The 24,707-nt window shown below is 41.2% G+C and overlaps 1 protein-coding gene across 8 annotated transcripts in view; it reads right to left on the reverse strand.

Moving 5' to 3' along the window:
- Positions 1–951: 951 nt before the first annotated feature.
- PTPN13 (protein tyrosine phosphatase non-receptor type 13) overlaps positions 952–24,707 on the reverse strand; it is a 250,652-nt gene continuing 226,896 nt past the window's right edge. For all 8 annotated transcript variants that reach the window (XM_083176389.1, XM_083176417.1, XM_083176443.1 and 5 more), the window contains 11 exons: positions 22,748–22,895; positions 18,913–19,068; positions 17,133–17,215; positions 15,394–15,446; positions 13,347–13,432; positions 12,503–12,651; positions 11,339–11,429; positions 9,745–10,082; positions 7,903–8,118; positions 7,109–7,171; positions 952–1,549 (listed from right to left, as the gene is read on the reverse strand). In XM_083176389.1, coding sequence (XP_083032515.1) covers positions 1,460–1,549; positions 7,109–7,171; positions 7,903–8,118; positions 9,745–10,082; positions 11,339–11,429; positions 12,503–12,651; positions 13,347–13,432; positions 15,394–15,446; positions 17,133–17,215; positions 18,913–19,068; positions 22,748–22,895 — 1,473 coding nt within the window. In that variant the 3' untranslated portion in view covers positions 952–1,459. The remainder of the gene's footprint in view (positions 1,550–7,108; positions 7,172–7,902; positions 8,119–9,744; positions 10,083–11,338; positions 11,430–12,502; positions 12,652–13,346; positions 13,433–15,393; positions 15,447–17,132; positions 17,216–18,912; positions 19,069–22,747; positions 22,896–24,707) is intronic.

Below are 24,707 nucleotides of genomic sequence, written 5' to 3' on the forward strand. Positions count from 1 at the left end.
TATTCTAGGTAAAGCGCTGCGGAATATGTGTGCGCTATATAAGAAACATAAATAGGTGGGTGGGAATAGGAGTATGTATTTTCCTGAGTGGAAATTGGGGGGGATGCAGATGCTGGTCAGTGTGAATTGTGGAGGTGTAAATGGAGGTAGTGATTTAGTGGAAATGGAGATGTTGCTGGATGGTCATGGAAGGAAGAGATTGCAGGTGGGCAAAATGATGGGAGGTGTATGTGTGTTGGGGGGGTCTTAATGAAGGAAGGTGGATACTAAATGGTACGGCATGGATCCCAGTGTGTGGGAATCATGAGAATGAATGCTGGTGGGTAAGGATGGTGTGTGGTGGATCCTAGTGGTTGGGAATGGAGGGAGGACAACACAGGTGAGTGGGAACAGAAGTGGGTTGGGAATTAGGGATGGCTCCTTCCTTTTTTATGTAGGGGGGCTGCCGTTACCCATACCAGAGAGAAGAGGTCCATGTACTGGCATCTGTACAATGGGATGGGACCGGTGCATGTGAAGAATCGGCGGCTTGAGTGCGATGGTTTCTATGGACTGCAATGACTACAGCCCATAGAAGCTGGATTGGGCGGTGTGATAAGGCAGAGAGTAACTTCCTATAGTTATCACAGCCCAGGCTGGCAGTCCTGGAGGGAGGGAAGACCTGCCAATGGGACTGCCTTGTGTGTCCCTGTCTGTCTGACAGGTAAGACTGCCAATAGGACTGTATCAGGCTTCACTGACACTGTGTTGGGTGGCAGATTTTACCTGAGGGGAGGGCTGCAGCCCATAGGTAAAATCTGCCATTGGTAGGAAAAGAGGTGGGAGGGAGTTTGCAACATTTTTTTGCCTAACACCCCAAATTTTGTTGAAAGTCTGCACATTATAAAATGAAAACATTTAACATACAGGTGTATGTACATTTTAAATTGTATTTTATTTACAGGATGAATAATTACGTACCTATTCATACAGTCAGGCACACTGTAGCTTTGTTTGTTTTTGTAAAAGTATATAAATAGTACATAAAACTCTATATAAGTAAACATTATAAAATGTATGCAATAATTACAATAAACTTACTACATTTTGGTCTATAGAAATTGTTTTTTTTTATACATACTGTGTTCAAGTATCAACTACAAAACTATTTTTTTTTTAATATACATGAAAAACTTGTTTGCAAATATACATGCGTACCATGTTAACAAACATGTATACCATTGTAACACATTTACTGTATTATGCTAAAATACTGAATTTACAACCCCTTCTGTCATAAAGAAAAATAAAAAAAAAGCAGCATAAACAACTGCACTTGGCATCCACTGAAGCTGGTACCTGGCGAGCTTGATATAAAGTAAGCTACTAAAATGCAGCTCTTGTTCTTTAATTATTATTTACTGGTATATAAAAGTCCCCTAGTTAGGGCTTATGTCTCTCTGGAGAGATTTAGGATACATTATGGTTCAGAGGATCCTTTCTTTCTTTCTTCCAGTTGCAGCCGTTTTAGAATATACAGGATAACTTGATAGCAAAAAATGTATTGCTCCTGTAACAGAAATCCAAAAGCATATGAAGTTGTGTGTATTGCAAAGAAATGTGAATATATATAATGCTATGTATACTTGATGGAATGCATCCTGCAGATTTAAACAGTGTTTCTGTCTCTGAATAACCCAAAATTAGATGAGCTTTTAACTCTTTAGATCAGGGGTCCTCAAACTATTTTGCTCTGGGACCCCATTAGACAATAAAAAATATAACAGGACCCCAGCAAGTTACTGCAGAAGGTCATCACATCACATGTGTAGTCAGCAGACAGCACATGCATGTCAGCATTGTGGAGGCACAAAGGGCCTTATTCTGGTCGGTGCGGCCGGATCCGATTATGCGGCCAGGACCGTGCGTGCGAAACCCCGCCTTCCATACGGATCGCCAACTCCGTCCGTACGCGGTAAGAAGCTGGCCGAACGGACCGCACGTGTATTTTACACGGAATACGCCTCCTCCATCTAAGGGAACCTCCCCCATCATTCGATGGTCGCAGACCATCGAATGCAGGACCAAGTACTCCACCAGCTCCCGCAACCTCAGACCACACGGACATTTTTCCGTGCAAAAGCAGGGATCTGGGCGGGCAGCTGACATCTGGCAATGTCATATGTCCGCCCCCTACACGTGCGTCACGGCCGCATTACCATACGTACGCCCAGCGTTTGCATGGGAACACCCATGAAACACGGGGCGTATGCATATGGTAATGAGCACAAATAGCCCTTCACGCCCCTCTCCACCCCCTGTTCGGAGTGTTCACATATCATGCGGGATTTGGCCGTACGCCCCGCTCGCACATGCGCAGAGACGCCTCTGCACATGCGCAGACACAAAACATTGGCGGCCCGAACGCACGAGGATATATCTGCACCGATCAGAATAAGGGCCAAAATGATGGGAGGAGTCTAAAGCAACAGACAATTCAACAGATTTTTCAAACTCCTTAAATCACTAACTGAGCTTAGAAAAGTCATTGGCCTGATGGTCAGCAACATTGAGTCGCGACCCCATACTGAGAAGGTCAGGACCCACTTTGGGTCAGTTTGAGAACCGCTGCTTTAGATGTATAGTAACCCATGCTTTTGAACTCTACTGGGTCCATTTGCAAGCAAGTGTCTTCACTGCAGAACATTGCATCCCTTGTGTGTGGGATTGTCTTATAGGTAAATTCAACTTTGTCACAGGCATACGTGCAGACTATCTCTCTCTGCTGTAACAATCCACATGCTTTTGAACTCTACTGGGTCCATTTGCAAGCAAGTGTCTTCACTGCAGAATATTGCATCCCTTGTGTGTGGGATTGTCTTATAGGTAAATTCAACCAAATATCTGATCTGTGTAAATAACAACAGTACCTTGCCTGTGTGTAGTGAGGCATGTCTTTTTTATTCTAAAAGAGATATAGTATCCTGGAATGCCAGAACTGTTTTTGTAAGCCACTTTTATTGCTCTGTATAGCAGGGGGTGGGGACTGAGGGTGTAGATTCCAATTATTGGAAATTGGGAAGAAGGCATTGTTAGAGTATATTAGTTCTCATTGCATACGGCTGTGGCCGGATAGGCTGTGGCCATAGTTTAGCTGTGGCCCTGTATTGAAGTGGACCGTTTTAAAGTGGGAAAACTACGAGCGTTATACCTGCGTTACACCGAAGGAAAACTGAAGGCAAACTACTACAAATCAACAAAAACCCACATGGACTGAATTGATACCTCAAGAGTATGTAATTCATCTCCAATATGCTTTCTTTATTTCTGTGTTATGCAAACTCTTGTATGATTTGAAAAGTTCTGATTTAATGAATTGATTGTAATTGTTATTACTTGTTTGGTGAAGTTGTTCAGCGAAGCATAGTTTAGTGTTGCATTCTGCCTGATGTCTACTCAAACACAGTGCAAATTATCTCCTTTGACCATTTGGCCGTTAGTGTTCAGGTGTAGCCTGACCTGAACAGACTCACTATATTCTTAGAATTAGTGACCTGCAGCTTTTCTGAACAGTAAAAAAATTAAAACAGACATTGAACAACATCATCAAACAGGTAATTTCAACTTTAGATTTCGATTTTGTACTGTATGAACATGGCTAGGAATAACAGAGGCACAGGCAAAATTTTTAAAACTATGTGTGCAAACGCTAGAAGCCTAGGAGACAAAATTCCTGATCTAATTGCAATAATGACAGGGGATGACCTAGACATTGTGGCTATCACAGAGACATGGTGGAATGAGAACCATGGCTGGGACGTAGCTATACTGGGATACAATTTATTTAGGAAGGACAGAATGGGAAGAATCGGAGGAGGGGTAGCAATGTATGTAAAGAAAAACATAAATGCTACTTTAATACAAAACATTGAAGAAAAAACTGAGGCCCTTTGGGTGACCATAGAAATGGGGGAGAAGGACATTATTCGTACTGGGGTCATCTATAGGCCACCAGGCCAGGGGCAGGATTTGGACAGGAGCCTATTGCTTGATGTCACTAAAATGGCTTTAAAGGGAGAAGTCATAATCATGGGAGACTTTAATCTACCTGATGTGAATTGGGAGGAGTCTTTTGCAAGATCATCTACAAGTGGCAAATTTCTAAATTCCCTACAGGGAGCCTCTCTCAAGCAATTGGTGAGGGAGCCTACTCGCAAAGACTCAATATTAGATTTAATACTCACAAATGGTGACAGGATATCAGACATATATGTGGGTGAGAACCTGGGATCCAGTGATCATCAAGCAGTATGGTTTAGTATCAAGGCAGGGTCCAACTCCAGTCACACAAAAACTAAGGTGTTGGATTTTAGGAAGGCTGACTTTGCAAAAATGGGGAGATGTTTAAGCGACTCATTAGCGGATTGTATGAACTTGAAAGGAGTGCAGGAGAGGTGGAAAAAAATAAAAAGTGCAATACTAAAGGCAACAGACCTTTGTATCAAAAGGGTTAAGAAAAGTACCAGGAAAAGGAAGCCAGTGTGGTTTACAAAAGAGGTATCAACTAGTGTAAAAGCAAAAAAGATGGCCTTTAGGACATACAAGCAGACTCAAAATAATAATGACAAAGAAGTGTATCTTGCCAGACGCAAAGAGGCTAAGAAAGTGATCAGGCGTGCCAAGGCGCAAGCTGAGGAGAAAATGGCTCAGTCGGTAGATAAAGGAAACAAAACTTTTTTTAAGTATATAAGTGAAAGGAGAAAATCAAATGGAGGAATAATAAGACTGCGGACAGACACTGAGAATTTGGTGGAGGGAGACAAGGCAATTGCAGATCATCTAAATAATTACTTTTGCTCTGTATTCACTATAGAAGGAGAAGGGAAGGGACCACAGTTAAGTTGCAAGGACATTCATAAAAATAAGGTAGATGGAGGTACATTTACTAGGGAGAAAGTCCTAACAGAACTTTCAAGACTGAAAGTGGATAAATCAATGGGGCCAGACGGAGTGCATCCAAGGATACTAAAAGAACTAAAAGATGTGTTGGTAGCACCATTAACAGATTTATTCAACCAGTCACTAGATACAGGTGCAGTTCCAGAGGACTGGAGAAAAGCAAATGTAGTTCCACTGCACAAAAGCGGAAGCAAAGAAGAAGCAAGTAACTACAGACCAGTGAGCCTTACATCAGTAGTAGGGAAAATAATGGAAACACTATTAAAAGAAAGAATAGTGGAATATCTTAAATTAAACAATTTACAGGATCCAAAACAGCATGGTTTTCCTGCAGGGAGATCATGCCAAACAAGTCTCATTGACTTTTTTGACTCCGTGACCAAAATACTAGATGAAGGGGGGGCTGTAGATGTGGCATATCTAGACTTTAGTAAGGCATTTGACACTGTCCCACATCGCAGGCTGCTAAATAAACTTGAAAGTGTGGGATTGGATTATAAAACAATTAAATGGATAAGAACCTGGTTGCAGGATAGGAAACAGACAGTTGTCGTAAATGGAGTGCATTCTATGGAGGGACATGTTACCAGTGGAGTACCCCAGGGATCTGTACTTGGACCAGTGCTTTTTAATATCTTTGTTAGTGACATTGCAAATGGTATTGAAGGGAAAGTATGCCTTTTTGCAGATGATACACAGATATGCAACAGAGTAGACACACCAGGAGGGGTAAATCAAATGACTGATGATCTAAGTAAACTTGAGAATTGGTCAAGAGAATGGCAACTACAGTTTAATGCTAAAAAATGCAAAATTATGCACTTGGGACTCAAAAACCCAAAAGCGCAATATAGTATCAAGGGTACTATAATGGAAACTACTGAGGAGGAAAGAGATCTAGGAGTCACTATTTCAAGTGACTTAAAGGCAGGGAGGCAATGCAACAAAGCAATGAGGAAGGCTAGTCAGATGCTTGGTTGCATAGGGAGAGGAATCAGTAGCAGAAAAAAAGACGTAATAATGCCACTTTATAGGTCATTGGTACGACCTCATCTGGAATACTGTGTCTAGTTCTGGAGACCATATCTTCAGAAGGATATAAATACATTGGAGAGTGTACAAAGAAGGGCAACTAAAATGGTTCATGGCCTACATCACAAAACTTACCTGGATAGACTAAAAGATCTTAACATGTATAGTTTGGAGCAGAGAAAGGAAAGGGGGGACATGATAGAAATCTTCAAATATATCAAGGGTTTTAACATAGTACAGGTGGGAAATTTTCTTCAAAGGAAAACAAGTAATAAAACACGAGGACATGCACTGAAACTGGAGGGAGGTAGGTTCAGGGGAAATGTTAGAAAGAATTACTTCACAGAAAGGGTAGTGGATAAGTGGAATAGCCTCCCATCAGAGGTGGTAGAGGCTAAGACAGTAGAACAATTTAAACATGCTTGGGATAGGCATATGAATATCCTTACAAAGAAATAAGGATTAAAAAGGGTTGAGTTTACCTGAAGGGTAAAAAAGGGGCAGACTAGATGGGCCAAATGGTTCTTATCTGCCGTCAAATTCTATGTTTCTATGAAGGACTGGTGCTAAAAATCATCACTGTAAAAGGGGAGTAACCCTGCATCAGGGGGGGGCGTGTCATGAGGGCATGGCATTGAGGCTTACAATGTAAACCAGGGGTGGGAACCTTTTTTGGGCCGTTTGTACTGTATGGGGAAAAAATCCTTCGGGGGCCATATGTAAAAATTTCTCTGCAGTCGTCCCACGCTCCAGCGGCTGCCGCTGAATAGGACTGACAGTCTCCGGCTGCTGTTGATTAAGAGGAATCTCGCAAGAAATACCATCCTCTTGCGAGATTCCCCTGTACTTGACTCCTGGCAAAGCCGCCGGGCGGGTGGGAGGGCCACTCAGACTGACCACGGGGGCTGCATACAGCCCCTGGGCCTGAGGTTCCCCACCCCTGATGTAAACAGAGCACCAGGAGGTGAACTGATTGGCCAGGTCTTCAAGCAGGTGGACCAATCTGGTCATGATAATCACTGTTTTGAATTACCAATTAAAAAATCTATTACCAGTGATTTTATTCCCACACATACAGTATAAAAATGTATTTAAGTGGAAAAACAAAGGTTTTAGATGCAGTGTTACAATTATTTACCTCTGTTTGGATCATCCCTTGCCTCTGAAGTCTCATTGTTCGCACCAAATCTGAGATGTTGAACTGTATAAGGAAAGAGGGAGGGAGAGAGGGAGTGGGAGATAAATTACAAATCATGGCAGTACATTTTTGAGTAAATTAATGAATGAATTAAGTCTGGTTATGAAAATAGTATATACTCTCCCAAACTATTAGAAACTGATAATTTTGTGTCTTCACTCTCCCATCCTGTGTGAATTATAATAATATAACAGCACAAACTCTTATCACTGTTGTGTATGATATTTGACTACTTATATGCAAATGAAAACATTTCAGTAGGATAGGTGAAACAATGTCTACTACTGTTTGGAAAGTTTTGTATTTTGACTAGAAAATGTACAATTATTAAATAAAGATCCTGCACCAAAGTAATTTAAATCGGCAATGACCATTGCTTAATAGAACGTTACTGCATCATAATCTGGCATGTAAAATAAAACTGAAACCCAGAGTAATAAGTCAACTCAAACAGTCCCCCTAGGTAGCTTCTAGATTTTACATTTGTGGTTACAGTTATTTGGGTACTTATGTATTATCTGGGCTCCCATGTTAAATGCACCCCATTTTTTCATACCCCTACTATCCAACTACGCATGGAGTTGATTTATATAGTGTGGCGAGCGCAGCGAGCCACCGTGCCCGAAGCGCGGCGAGCGCAGCGAGCCCCGCGAGGGGACACGGCCTCATAAGAAAAACGGGAGCCCAGATATTACATAAGTACCCAAATCTATGTACATTTGTATTTTACTTACCTCTAAATCCTTGTTGATTAAACCCAGCATGACATCTATACATATGAGTGTGCCTGAGCGCCCAATGCCTGCACTGCAGTGAGTGATGATGGGACCACATTTGTATAGGTGTCTCATGTAGGAGATGAAAGTGAGGAGCTGATTTGGATCAGTCGGTGTGTCATGGTCTGGCCACGCAGTGAAGTTTAGGTGTGCTATGTGTCGTACTTCTCCAGCCTATAAGGGAAATATTAAAGAACAATGAATATGCACACATTTAAACTGATGGCATGCAGGATGTTGCAATTGCTAGCTACCTTATGGGTAAACAAAGTCATATATATATATATATATATATATATTTTTTTTTTTTTTTTTGAACAAGGATATAAAGCAATCCTAACTAAAAATATCTGCACACTAATGAAAACCCTATTGTACAAACCAGAAAAGTTGATAAACTGTACATAATTCTTGTAATCTTGTAATTTACACATTCATAATGCTGACAAGAACATGTGGCCCCCCGGAATGCCAACATTACAAGAACGACACATATGCAATGCAACTGAAAGCATTTCCTGCGTGCTGGCAGCATAAATGGGTGCTGGAAGGGGTCCCGACAGTCGGGATCCGACAGTCATTTACCCGACATCGGGATCCCGACTGTTAAGACACAGACAGACAGTTTCCCGATGGCCACCGGCTATTATCCCTCGTGGGGGTCTCCGAATAGAATAGGTGGCGAGCGTAGCGAGCCACCGTGCCCGCAGCGTGGCGAGCGCAGCGAGCCCGCAAGAGGCTTTGTTGCGCTCGCCATGCTGTCTGAGTCTTGCCAGTCAGGATCCAGACATCAGGCTAATGACTGTCGGGATCCCGACTGACGGAACACTATACCACACCCGTACGCCAATTACATGTTTAAGATACTTGTTGATCTCCTGGTGCTGGCGTTTCAAGCTCTGGATTTCCTCATTATAAATCCAAGCATATTATTTTATTAGATCTACAGATTTTTGTTTAATCTTTTTAAGAGTTTTGTTAAATAACTTTTCATAAAAGTGCTTAGATTAAATTGCGGACCTGGCTTCGAGTCCCACAAAACTTCACTTGTGGCCTCATTGACTGACTTAACTTAAGGGGTGTACACATGGTGCGATTTACTTTCTATTCTATTCCAATCGAATCGCACAGTACTGTGTACACATTCTATTTATAGCTGTACTATACTATATTATATCTATATTATATCTGTACTATATTATATCTGTACTATATTGTCTTGCCTGCAGAGTCTATTTATACAGAAGCAACATCGAATAGAAAAATAAATTAATTTGAACCTTGTGTACACTACATTACTGTGCATCTGTTCTGGGCTACAATGTCTTTTTTTCAAGAAAGCAGATGATTCAGAAAGGCACGGATAACAGCCGTTTGTCCGCGACTGCTTTTCTGGGTAGCAACAATGCCAACATAAGCATGATAACCATTTTGGGGTGTATCAGGGTGTATTATGGGTATGTAGCCAAACAGATCGCCTGCACCTGGCATGGTGTAAGTGCCAGTGATCAGGACAACAGCTACTCTTATGTATGGAGATAACAGGGTGGGTGGAGCATATATATTACGATGCAAGTCTACAGTTCATTCAGACCTGGGTGTGACTCAGAATCAGGCCCAATGAGTGAAAAGACAGGAGGGCAGGTAGTCAGTAACATGTAGGCCAAATAGCACTGCCCCAGATCTTGTAATTGGTTATATAAAGTACATGCAAATGTTATTTTCGATCAAACTTTTTTAACTTGCTTTGTAAATAGGAGGATAGTTCTGTCATGTTTTATAGCACAAACACGTACTCACCTGAACATCCTCTAACGTGAACACTCTTAAGACAAAACTTTCCAGCTGCTGTGTTTTCACTAGTGTAAGTTGCAGTTCATTAGTTATCCATAAGGGTCTATCTTGCTCATCAGGCCAGTACCTCTGACATTTTATCTTCCCTCCTTCCACTTCCTGGGTCATCATAGCAATGACTGTGGAATTTTGCTCCCATACCATCTGCCAGAAGTCTGGGACTGTACTGGGAAGAGGTCCCTGGCAAGCAATGTAAGTGAATTCCTCATTGCCAACTGGCATCTTGATAAAACTTGCATTAATGTACCCATCCTCTGTTCCAAGAGGCACTCTGGTGGTATCATCTGTAACAGCACACAACAAGAAATGTATCAGTTATCAACATATAGCCATATTACTGTAACAGTGGTGTAACTAGCGCACCGCAGCCCAAGCGGTGGCGGGGGGGGGGGGGGGGGGGAGCTGGTGTCAAGAGGGTGGAGGTCTGCAGATCTGACAGCCGGTAAGGTTTCTCTCTGCTTTCTCTGGCTGTCAGTTTCAGGCTGTTGCTGGCTCCTGCACACACACACTGCTGTGTCCGGCCAGCAGCATGAGAAGGGGCCACCACAAGGGGGACTCTCCAGCATGAGCACACACTGAATGATTATGAAGCAGGAAGTGGAGCCTGCCATAGGAAGCCACCTCAGGCCCCCCCACCACCAGATGAACTTCCTTCTCGGGTCCTGGAGTAGCACTGTGACTGTCCCCAGCTCTCCACTTCTACTCATTCTCCCCCCTGGTCCCTCCCTGCTGCTTCCGTGGGCACCGCACAGGATGGAGAAACATTTTTTTGGAAGGGGGGCGCAAAATTTCTAGTTACGCCACTGTACTGTAAGTACATTAAGTAGCGGCAAAGACTAGATACAGTTCAGTAATATGCATTGCAAATTTCAGGAAACAGTCGTACAAAATCACCAAGTAACAGGTATGCAGGCCCCTAGCATTCTGGTCATGCACAAAGCTGTGCGGTGTAAGGAGCAGTGTAGGGTAACAGTGATTAGGGAAGTGCATGTTCTCTTCAAGTGTGGGAGTACTGCTAGTGTAATCAATGCAATATGCAGGAAATTAATAATTACTAAAATTAATGCACTTTCAGTGGGGACTTATAATATAGTAAATACTGTTTGGCTTTAAATAGTTACAGTTCTTCTACTGCAAAAGTGTATTTTCGCACAATACATTAATTATACTGCATTCACATGTAGTTTTACTACAGTACTTTATGGGAGTAAGTAAAACAAACAAAGTACATATGCTCATACCTTCCAAGTTTGACCATGCTTTAAAAAGGACAGCTAAGAAAATAAAACAGTTCCCCCATCACTGCGGGGGACTGTCTGGCACCCTGGGAGATGCTGGCCATGCCTGCAGTCCGTCTCGCACATGACTAGGTGGCATGCACATGTACACAGCATCTATTCAGGGCAGTAGCTGAAAAGGGACTTCCCAACTCCTCCCACTGCGGAACACTGCAATCAGGGTTGGCAAATGTACCCCCCAAATGAATAATGAAAACACTCAAAACACAAACATGACTTGTAGTGAACAGGGACCTACGTACATGGAAGTATATTCTTGTATCTGTTTTTCTTCTTATTGTCTTTGGTTTGTCCAATGAGACATTCATCCAGTGGCTTTAAATCTTGAATGTTCTAAGGAGAGTAAACAAAAAACAATATTGAAAGCAGAGTATTCCGTATTTGAAATAAGTAAATGTAAGTTAGACAGTAATAGATATTATACTATCCACCTATTGGGAAACACTGAATAAATAAGGCAAGTCAATAATGTGCAGTTCAAGGATAATTATGTATGGGAGGTGCAAGGTAAAACGTGTAACGTAGTTTCTTATATGTGTTACCATTACCTTACCAGTGTACCCACACATATCCCCAATATTACTCAAAATTAAATTGCCCCCACAGAGTCTCTGTCAGGACCTTGGAACTTTATATATACAAAGTTCCGTCCCCCCCCCCCCGTATCCCTATCCTGCTAATGCAGAGCTAAACATAGACCTATCTATATTATTCCAATAATGGGTGTACACCAGAATAGTGATGTATAGTGGTAAGCATTCTGATCATATCTACAGATGTAGAACCGGGCTGTAGTGGGGCTTACGAACGTTGGTACAGTGACGGTGTGTTCTCACAAATGAAGACTATGTAAACTAGGACACAGACCAAGCTAAGTTTATTTTTGCAGCTAGTATATGGCAGTGAGCACATGCATGCTGCTGATGACAACTAGTCGCAAAAGATGAAACTTGCACAACTGCACGTAATAGCGAATATGTTTACACTTACATAGCAGACTTCTTCTAAGCAATGTACACCCAAACCCTCAGAGTTATTTATTGTTTGGAAGAATGTCCACAGAGCACAGTACATGGTGCACCTAGGGGATGCAGTTGGGCATCTCAAAAGCATTTTGAAGGTAAAGATACTGGCGTCGGAATCCCGACAATGCCTGCAGAATCCTGACTGATTTAATTTAATAATACTCTGTATAATTAAAGTCATACAAAAGTATTCTAAAATCTACATATTTGGAATTTGTTTAGTCAGTATTACAGTAGACCTGCCAGAGCCCACCCAGGAACCCAATATTGTGTGGCCACTTAGATCTCCAGTAGATAGGGAATATTGTGTCTATTGTGACTCTGACTCCATTTTATTTTACTCTACATGATTTACATTACACGGCTTATTCTGTTTGTTACCTCAAACTCCTTGGCAGGTGCACCTTGCTCAAGCATACCACGTATTTGACGTATGACCACCTTTAAATTGTTTCCTGCATACCGGCCAGATGGCAGCACACGGACTAGTGAGATAGAGGAAAGCTTTTCATTTATCCCTTTGAAAGTATCTGTTAGAGGAAAAACACACATTCCGTTATGATTCTATTGTTTATTTATACAAATCGCTCAGCAGGATTGTCACTATGGCCCCTACACACGGAGCGATGAAGTGTAATTTTCAACGCGATCTAATCAGGTTGCTTAGAAAATGGGCTGAAATTGCCCAGAGTGTAGGCTCCATTAGGCCAGGTACACTTCAAAATGATCATGGCATGATATGTTAGAGTTAGATTTGGGGGAGTATTTTGTTTCTGTGCAAGGTAAATACTGACTGCTGTATTCTTACACACAATTTAGATTTCAGTTTGTATGCATGTTGCAATATGGCAGCCCATAGACTCGCAGAACAGCTGTGAACCTTACCAATGGAGCAATCCAGCAGCATGGCGATGCGATGTAATGACACATTGCATCCACCATACACACTTAACAATCCACTATACGACACCATTTGATGTATCAATATGCTCCACGTAACACCACCATGTCTGCCGTGGAATCATCTCCTTGGATTTGCAGCACATAAAAAGGGACGATTTAGTGAAAATCGGCCAAGAACGAAGGATCAGGGGATCAACACTATACAATATGTGCGATATATCTTTACAATCTACATTGCACAATGTGGGAAATTCCCCCAATATATCATTTAGTGTGTATCCAACTTCACAGAAGATTAGGAATAGATAAAATAGGTATTTACCAATCAGATCCTTAGATTTTGACTGCATTAGCATTCCATCACAATCAACGTCCACCGTTTTCCTCATGTGGGACTGTGCTGGCAGTCTGATAAAGAATCACATGTAGAATAATAATCAGAGAAGCAATATAGAGGCATTATGGCATATAAATACCATCAGTATTTTCTAATTCAGTGGATATCAGCTATTTATCTTGCCTTTTTATATAAACAGTGATGTCACTGAGGGTTTTTAAACACAATGGGCTGGTTCGGAGTTGGGAGCTAAGCAAAATAAACAAAGCAACTTTGTATCTTTACAAACCATGTTGCATTTTAAGGGGTGCAAATAAATGTATTATTTTGCATGCAGGGTAAATACTAGCTGCCTTTACATGAAAGCCATAAATGTTGGATTGCTTTAGTTTTACACTGCAATTGAAATGTTAGTTTGGACATATACCTCTCAAATCTAAGGGGGAGATGCACTAAGCAGTGAAAAGAGTGTAGAAATGAGCAATAGAGAAGTTGCCCATGGCACCCAACCAGCCCTGCAACAACATTTATAATGTGACTGTTGATTGGTTGCAACTTCTGCACTATTTTCACTGCTTAGTACATCTGCCCCTAATTCTCTCCGCACATTTTAAATCTCTCCCAGCCAATTTCTTATTATGCCCCCAACTCAAAATCACGTCCGAAATGGGGGCAAAGCCTTGTGGTACCCCTCATCCACATAATTTGGGGGCATGTTTAGCACTCTCCCTGCAATGTATATAGATGTTTCCAAATCCACGCTTCATCTATTCAGCTGCTAGCAGGGGTGACATTGCTCGACCCATCTTTTTCCCCAGGTGGGACACTGAGGTCCGTGAGCGAGACAGTAGGAAAACTGGCTAGTCCACCTGTAACCTTGACATTTGGGAGGTATGCTCAGTGGCGCCGACAGCTCTGCCAGGCCCTGGTAATGGGGCATGGCCAACACAGGAGGGTGTGATCACTCCGCCCTCATGTCAAAACTGCAGTAAGGACGTGTCAGTAATAGGTATAATGGGCAGCGGGGAATGCGAGTGCAATTGCTCCCCCCCCCCCCCCCCACCTCTTCAGCACACGGGGAGAGAGGACTGACTGCCTCTGCCGCTGCCTCTCTCTCCATTGAGCACACAGCATTGTGTACTGGGTTGGGGAGAGAGGCTGCTGCAGCTGCAGACAGCCTTCTCACTGAACTGAAGAGTGGATGTGCAGGCAGGAGAGAGGGAGGGGGGGAACCAGGACCAGGGCTCCCTCAACTGGCCGGGCCCGGGTAAAAACTACCTCCTCTCTGCACCATTGGGGAAGTGTTAAGTAATTAAAAAAAAAAAAAACAAGGCACATCAATGGTGTCAATTTAATTATGTAAAAGTCCACCAAAAAAAAGAACCAAAGCTATTTTAGTTTATCCCTTACTTTGAAGTAATATCCATTTAACTTACATCCTATGCTGTGCAGTTTTAACTAAAACCACAGACATCGCTTAGTCTAGTTTTCCAGTTCCTCATGTGGTATATAATGTAGACCAGAAGGGGAAATGAGAAACTGAGGCAACTGTGCCTTACAGAGATAGTGGTCTTGATTCTGATGGCTCGCAAAGCAGCTGTAATTTGTTGCTTTGCGAGCCCTGTAACGCTGCCCGCTGGGCATGGGAATGCCTGCCCCCGCTAAACGCCAAATATCATTGCACTGCTCCAGCACACAGCACAAAGTATGTGCTGCCCGTACTTTGTGTACTAGATTGCATCACATCTAGTTTCAAATGCAGGCTGCTTTAGCCCATCACATGCGTTTTGATCTAGATGTAATGCAATCTAGTTCAAAATGCACAGTGTATTGCTCCATGTCTGGGAGGCGTAAGAAAGCAAACACCAAGACTGAGAATGATTTGTTATTCGGTAATGTAGTGTAGTTACTGCACTGCATATTAAGCCATCTACAGTATGTAATCAGTACTTGCCATGGGTACACAATGCATGCCATGTAATTGTGAATATTAAACCAACACTGATCTGGCTCTGTGCCTTCTGTTCCATACCTGTCAGTCCTATTCCTGTTGTTATAAGATCCAACGCCATTTACTTTGACTGGCTGTATAAAAGAAAAAAAGAACAGTTTAATATCATATGACCTCTAAAAAAAAAAATGTAGATTCTAATTTTATTACATTCGTTTTTCAATTGTTTATGTCAGTGTTTCCAAAATACAGCAAATAATCCCAACAGTCCATGTTTTCCAGATCTCTCACAATCACAATTGAAATAGTTAGCCCCACTCATGGAGCTTGTAAAGTGTGTCCCTCAGTAATGAATGTACATGTGTTCAGAAATGGGAAGTGCACTATAGTTTTCTCTGAGGACTGGTTGTGCGAAACACTGGCTAAATAATTGCGTCTAACAGTAACAGTATAGTATTTACTACTAAATGTGTGCGAGACCATTAATGATATCAACTGCAGTAGAGTAGGTACTGTAGTTATATCAGGTAGTCACAGCTGTAGTAGAGCTTGTAATGTAGCAGAGAATTATGTACTAGTAGCAATGAGAATGAATTATTTCACTTCACAGGCATTGTAGCACCACTTGGACACTGGACTACTCTACACTATCCCCTTGAACCAGCTACTCCTCCTGTTCCCCCACGGACCCCCCCCCGTACCCTCTCCGGAACCCGCAGCCTGGATTACAAATTTGGTTACCACCTGCTAAATCACTGGAGCCGATCCGAGAAGTGAGGTAATATATTCCATCTTTTTGCCCACCAGTGGATCAAAGAACCAAGGCCTCCAGCAGGAACTATGGACACCCCTTAAGTATTTTATGTCCTTTCTAAGTGGTATATTCTGTTTTGCCATTAAGGGCCATATAATATTGCAATATCAATTGTATTCACTATTTTATTAATTGTGTCATCATATATGTGTATAATTAAATTAACTTGTATTTTCATGTGATACCCATCTGATCATCAATTTTTAATTTTTTAAGCACTTTCATTCATTGAATAATTAAATATTATCCTGAGCGCTCCACAAACCCTTTTTCTTCTTCTAACACCCACATCATTTGATGGTCGCCGGCCATCGAATGATGTGGAACATGCACACAGATCTAAGGTTGCTCAGAGCCTATAGGCCCCCATATAAAAAACAATCACATTGATCCCCACAGGTAACAAAAATAAAATACATTGGCCCTCTACATGAAAAGAAGAGACCAGTAAATAACAGTTTAACTGGTGGTGGCTGTAAACTAGTTTGAGCATCTCTAGATCTGGGGGCACATTTGAGATCAGCTCAAGGCACACTAGGGTGCCACGGGACAGTGGTTGTAAAACACTGCACTAGATGATTAAGTGATATTGTCAACAATTTCCTGTCAATTAATATAGTGCATTCACACTAAACAATATTATGTAGTGATCAGTTTCCAGCTCCGTACATGCACTTGTTGACTATATACAGTAGTCATGTTGAGTTGGGTACAAAATGCTGACAGTTTTCCAGATCATGTGACGGTCACTTCCTGGTCAGGCCTCCAATCATCCAGCATTACGGTAGTTCTTCCTATAACTCCCTGTAGTGTGTAACCCTACACTCACCGGTCTGCACTCTAACCCTAACGTAGAAGTCATAAATGTTGACATTGCTATTGTTAATCTTTTGACTACATCCTGCTCAAGGTTTAGGGCTTTGATAAATAGAACTCTAGTCACATAGTTAGAGGTCACATAAATGATATGCAGTGATCATTCTATACGTATGTTTTTCTACCTTACCTCGGGAGAGTCATCAGGTAAAGAGGAACCATCACAATCTGTATCTTCTGCTTTTTCATCCAAGTTTTCCTCACTTGGATCCACTGCAACACAAATAATTGAAATTATATAGCAATATGGTGTAATAGATTTATTTTTCTGTAGAGACAAAATACTATTTAGTCTGTGTATTTGTAAATTTGTGTTATTCAGTTTTTATCCCAAATGGGGTGATCAATAAGGCCTAATGTGTGCAGGTCCGAAATCATCTAAGAATAATTACTAGGATTAGCTGTGATTCCTTTTATGTGTCGTACATATGTAAACCAAGAGTTTCCATATGTAAACCATATGGAAACTCTTGCTGCTCTGTATGCATGGACACGCTGCTGCCATAATTTCTGACTGGTGTCAGTTGACCTCCACTGGTCATTGACCTTGACCAGGCCCTGCATGGTAGCTGGTAGAGGGTGGAGCTTGGAGACACTGGTCTTAGCACAAAACAGGTGGAGAACAGGTCTGAGTCTGTTGCATTTCTGATAGTCTCAGTGAAGTGATAAACTGTCTGGTTTTTTATCACTGACCAATCAGCTCCTACTTGTGAAGTTACAGGCTTGGTTTGAAAAATAAGAGGTAGGAGCTGATTGGCCGGTGATAAAAACCAGACAATTTATCACTTCACCGAGCTTAATAAATCTACCCATAGTCTACTTGTATGCAAGTAGATAATAAAAGCACTTCAAAACTTTCAGATGAAAAAAGAAGGTCTACATATTCTGAGACACACAGGCCTCCTTTTTAACTTAATCCAACATACAATACCACAGGGGGTAGATCTGCCCTCCTAGTTTTTTCCAATAGAGTTAAGTGCCGGTGTCTTGCACACAGCGTCTTGTTCACCTTTAACATGATACCCTATGGAAAACAGGAAGTGCTCTACCCTCTGTGCCTTGGTCAACTGCAGCGCTAGTCACAGCACAGATGCCGGTTCATCTAGGGTTAGAAAACAGTTCCCTCTAAAATGATCTTCTGGGAATCTGCTAAGGGACCCAGCTCATTGCCGAAAGAATGGGAGCTTGTTGGAGCTCCCTAAAACCATAAAGCTGGCTATTTTGCCCAGCTTTTCCTCTGCCATCCCATGACCCTTCCATGGCTGAGGATGTATAGGAAGGCATTGAATTTGGCATAGAAAGGCATTCAATTTGCCTGGAAGGTGGCCTGAAATAGCCCACAAAGAGCTCCGTATACCCAGGGAATAGAGACAACATATTTCTCTTTTAAATACATTTAACATAAATGCATGCTGTGTGGCTGGTGCCCTGCATCAGGCTGCACATGTCCAGGTACTGCAGCCTGGCACAGTGTCTTACAAAACAATCCATTTAAATAACATTTTACATTCAGGGGGTTATTCTGGTTGATTCACTCGGATGCAAATCAACCAAATCCCGAATCAACCAAAACCCGTCTTGCGAATGGTTGGCTGCCGCCACCAATTGGCAAGGGCGACTTACTCGCAGAGGCTTGCAAATGGATGTTACACAGTAACATCCATTCGCAGGGCAGGGGGAACCTCCCACATCTTTTGATCGCCGACCATCGAGCCTGCTGCTGGTAATCAATTTTAAATGTGTCGCTAAGCACCGGCAATATTTAAAAAAAGATGCCTAGCACCCATCAGTATATTTAAATATGGCAATGCAACACTAAAGTTAACTCCTCCAGTGCTGCGGTAGCCATTTTGTCCATGTTGGCCAGAGTCTCCACCACAGCAAGCTTATCTATTTTATATTAGATGTACCAGAGTAGTGTTCTTCAGAAAATGCATTCTGTCGATTGAGCTGTAGGAGGTTCTGTGTCTGCTCATGGACAACATCAAGAAGAGATTGTATGACATCATTCTGATCCATTTCATCCTCCTCATAATTGTAGTTGTCTCTCGCATTAGTCTCATCATCTTAAAAAAATAAAAATAATAATAATAATTTATTAATTATGTATCAGCCTACCAATCATTTGATGACTATTATTTAACATTATTGTGGTTTGAACTCAAGAAAGAGGCTTATGTAAGACAATAAGGTGTTCTAGATGTTCTCAGAAAAAAATGGAGGGAATATCTGATAAGACCAGCTACAATACAAATCTGATGTATAAATGGTTTCATATACAACAGAATATTCATCTTTCAAAAGTTTATAAGACACATCATATCACTTCTGTTCCACTGCATGCTCTTTGCACTACAATGTGTCATGGGTTTATCAGATATTAATACTTAATGCAATATATATATATATATATATATATATATATATATATATATATATATATATATATATATTACAGCCCCGGTGCTCCGGGGGAGGGTGAGCGGCACTCGCTGGTCTTCAGTAATGTAAAAATCACCAACAACAGGTAACTATAGCAAGATCTTGCTATAGTTACCTGTTGTTGGTGATTTTTACATTACTGAAGACCAGCGAGTGCCGCTCACCCTCCCCCGGAGCACCGAGGCTGTATCTTGTATTGTGGCCGTTTGGCTTCCAGAGGGGCACCAGGGCACATATTGGCTGTTTATTGGAGTGTTGGGTCATTGGTGCTGTATATATATATATATATATATATATATATATATATATATATATATATAGAATCCAATAAAGGAGGCACACGGATAAAGATATTCAAACAACAGCTGTATTAGGGCATAGCAACGATCGAGTGCTTTCGGGGAAGCATCCCCGTCATCAGGATAGCGGCCCTTACACCAGGAAAGTGGATAAGGGCCCGAATACAGCCGTTGTTTGAATATCTTTATCCGTGTGCCTCCTTTATTGGATTCTGTATGGTGTGTACTGGAGTGCACCGGACCGTTGTACATGAGATTGGGAGTGCCGGCATAAAAGTACATATATATATATATATATATATATATAAATAAATAAATGTCCCAAAAGACAGGCACATGCCACCGCAACGATGCTGTGTAACTAAAGCCGGGTGCCTGCACAAACAATAGATACTTGCGGGGGTGAGAGCTGCAAAATAATGTGTACAACTGTTAAGTTGTACTGGACGTCAATTATTTTGCTGCGAGTGTCGCTCTCACCCCCGCAAGTATATATATATATATATATATATATATAGTCCGGGGTGTGTCAACACCTATATAGGTGTCGAGTATCCAGCACTCTCCTATTTATGAATCCAAACAAATTTTGTAAAATCCAAAAGTATAATCTTTAATCGTTCACACGTAGTCACATCAGGTCAATGTACAGGTATATATAGGGAGTATGCCCCGACGTTTCGATCTTGCGATCTTTATCAAGAGGCTAAAATTCCTGTGTTTCAACAGAATCAACTGTGGAGCAGTGGAGAAAAGCCCTGGGTGACCGGAGCAGCTGGCAGCTGCTCCGGTCACCCAGGGCTTTTCTCCACTGCTCCACAGTTGATTCTGTTGAAACACAGGAATTTTAGCCTCTTGATAAAGATCGCAAGATCGAAACGTCGGGGCATACTCCCTATATATATACCTGTACATTGACCTGATGTGACTACGTGTGAACGATTAAAGATTATACTTTTGGATTTTACAAAATTTGTTTGGATTCATAAATAGGAGAGTGCTGGATACTCGACACCTATATAGGTGTTGACACACCCCGGACTATAACTGGATATTCGTGTTATACGCATCTCCTTTATCTGGCACCCCGTGTTATCCCAATGTTAAAGTGCAAGTGCGGTCTTCACATGGATCTATATATATATATATATATATATATATATATATAGGTAATAGGAGACCGGCACTCACGAGTGCGCCGTAGCGCTTGTAGAAGCAGTACTTGGCTGGGTGCCCTCACTGAAGAAGTAGGTATATCGGTGGGGTGGCGCGGCACTCACAGCAGAAGAAGGACGCGGTACACTTGAATCTGGTGCAACGTTTCAATGTCCTTTATTTGGACATTTTCGTCAGGCTGACGAAAATGTCCAAATAAAGGACATTGAAACGTTGCACCAGATTCAAGTGTACCGCGTCCTTCTTCTGCTGTGAGTGCCGCGCCACCCCACCGATATATATATATATATATATATATATATATATATATATATATATATAGCAGGCAGAAAGGAACTGTCACACCCTTACGGCCGACAGCTCCCAACACGGCACTCCATATATATAGTGTAGTTTGACCGCAAGCAGAGCATACTGACCAATATGGCACAAGGCAATGAGTATAGAGCAGACATTGGGACTGTTGTTCCCATTACCAGCAAAGCCGTGCCATGTACATATTGGTGCTGGGATTTATTCTGGCAGGGTCTCTGTGCATACTATAAAGACAGTTTGGTTTGACCACACATGCACAATGCATTAATACCCCAGCTATACAGAAAGACCAATCCCTGCACGAACAAGCAAATGGTAGATACATAAGGAACTACAGGTATTTTTACAAATAATACAACATTTTTTTTTTTTTAAACACTCTTCTGTGAAGGTGAGATGATGTTATCTGAGTGGAGTTTGTACGTTCTCTGTGTTTTTGGGTTCCTACAAGATACTCCTGTTTTCTAACACAAACCAAAGAATACTGTACACAGGTACTGGATAATTGGCCTGGCAACTTAAACCCTAGTGTGTTTATGTCGGACTATAAGTAATATAAATAATAAGTTCTTCTAGGGCAGAAACTGAATAGTTTCAGAGAAGAGCTTTCTAATATGCAAATCCTATACAAATATGGAAATAATCTGTCTCTATATATGTGTCCTCATTCATCTAGTATTTATACGCCATATGTGATCAGATGCGTGGTGTATTAGACTCTGCCATGGGTAGAAAATCAAACTCTTTCCTGCAACATGCATCTTATTCACATCTTAGCTGCATACAGTTGCTCACAATCTGCTAGGCACAAGAGACTAGTACTTTTATCACAAAGAATTGGGGCAGATGTATTAAGCCTTAAGGTGCCCACACACTAGAATGATTTTTGGGCCGATTTCCGATAAATCAGCCGATATACCGTCCGATGTTTACCGATAATCGGTCGAAAATTGGCCGATTTTTGTCCGATGCGCGCTCCCGTGGATCTTTAGCTGAATCTTCTGATCTTACGTGCTGCACAAAAGATCAGAAGATTTAACAAAAGATCCATAGGAACGCACACTGGATCTTAAGAAAAATCTTTGGTAAAGATGTGCGCTTGCCTGAAATCTTTTGTCCAGGAAGGAAAAAAGATTTCAAGGCTAATTTATGCGCACATCTTACGATCACAGATCTTTCTAGTGTGTGGGTACCTTTAACAAGAGATAAATGCAAGGGTGATAAGGAGAGATAAACGTCCAGCCAATCAGCTCCTTACTGACTTTTTTTAAACACAGCCTGTAACATGGCAGTTAGCAGGTGATTGGCTGGACGTTTATCTCTCCTTATCACACTTGAATTTATCTCTTGTTAAGGCTTAATACATCTGCCCCAGAAATTGGTATAGCAGAATAGGTACACATCATGAGTTGCTCATATCTGAACTTTTCATGAGCAGCTGGCTTTAGTAGTCAATATACCTATGCATTGTACTTTTGATGTATTAGCGATGCACTTAAAATTATGAGATTACCTAAATTTCCATTAAACTTGTCGAAAGAAGGTGAACTGTCCTTTGGCATAAGCTCACGGGCGATTTCCATTTGCACGAGCCCTTTAGAGCTTCGAATACAGGACACTGCTTTGCTATGTGTAGCACCTTGCATGTTTTCTCCATTTACCTGTTGAGAACATAAAGTGTTAGTAATCAGGATTCCTGACATAAATTTCTTCTCATCATAAAACAGGTGCCACTTTGCCAGTCGTGTTGATTCAGGATTAGGTAAACATGTCTGCACAATACATCCAAAAGAATACTGTAATACAGGGTAACCACCTGAGAACGTATTAGGCTGATCAGCAGATAACTACATAGTTGAGTTTGCAGGAGTGTTATAAACAGCTTCAAACACGCCTGCATCTGTCAGATCAGAAGGTTGGGATTTTAAGTTCTACATAAAAATTATGATGCCGCACTTCCCGAATCCTTCGAAGAAAACACAATGCTGATATAACTAGGCTTGTTTAATGTGCAAAAATGTAAATACATATTGAAAACCTGTCTCAGTTACACTCTTGAAAGCACTGACTGGTTTTGAAGTACTTCAAATAATGACACCCAAAAATAGCAGCCATTTTGAAAGTGGATCTAGTATTTATGAAACTACCACCTATATATTTATTAGGTACCAGGAGTGATAGCCTAGACTCCTAGTGAATTTATTGGCTTTTATAGTATATGTCTACAAAATGGCTGCCTAAAAAAATGTGCCTCAGCAATGTCAATGGCTCTTAATAGGGTTGACACTATTTGTAACAGAAATACTGGCCCTCCTGTTTCACTTGAACCCTATTAAGAACAGTCACAGGCAGCAAGCACAACTAATAGTATTTATATTACATTCTCAAGAATATTGAATTTCTACACATAATATATATATATATATATATATATATATATATAATTTATTTAAGTAAAAAGATAAACTTTAATTAAAAGGCACAATTTAACACCACATTTTACACTTTGTAACTGCACACACAACATGGCCTGTAATTTGTTGCTATATATATATATATATACATACATATACACGTAGTACATTTTGTTAACACTGAACAATTATTGTTTATTTTACTTTATACTTGCATCAATGCAAAACTGCAAATAAAATTATACTAAACTGAAAATAATGCAAACTAATGAGGGGTCAGTGAAAAAAAAGTATCATCACCTAGTTCACAAAAGCATACTGCCATAAGCTGAAAGTACATAAGACACCACGTTAAACACCTTAATGATTATTTAGGATTAACAGATTTAATGGCCAATTTATTGGCCAGAGATTGGGCTTATCCCTATTCCCCAAGGCGCTCCTTGCTGGTAATGAGAATAGATTTTATTTTACTGCACACATGTGGTCCAGTATAGGTGCCTCAGACTTATCTTGCCGCTGCAGACAATATTTCCAGGAAGTAAACTAGAACTCATTTGTCCCATAAAGGTTCTTTGTTAAATTAGTGCAAAACTGTATTTGTATCACAGCAATCACAGCAATAAAATCCTAGGCCCCAGATCATAGCAAACAGGCCAACAATGCCATTGAAAATGGGGTATCTTGTCAGCTCTCCTGGGCACTGCTGTGCTGTGGTATTTAAGTACTAATGGGGCAGATGTATTAAGCTTGGCGAAGAGATTAAACTGAAGATAAAGTAGAAGGAGATAACGCACCAGCCAATCAGCTGTGTTTGTAATATGACAGGTGGGCGTTGATTGGCTGATGCGTTATCTCCTTCCACTGTATATCCACTTTATCTCTTTGCCAGGCTTAATACATCTGCCCCAGTGTGCCTAGTTTGAGCATTGGAGATAAACAGGTTTGCGGTAGTGTATGTGAACATTGTATCATATAGAGAGAGGTGTGTGATACTGCAATCACATTCCTGCGGTTTTACATGAGCCTCACATCACGGCTTTACGGATTTTAACGTTT

The sequence above is a fragment of the Crinia signifera genome, chromosome 1, assembly GCF_055691185.1.
Source record: "Crinia signifera chromosome 1, ASM5569118v1, whole genome shotgun sequence".
Taxonomy (NCBI): domain Eukaryota; kingdom Metazoa; phylum Chordata; class Amphibia; order Anura; family Myobatrachidae; genus Crinia; species Crinia signifera.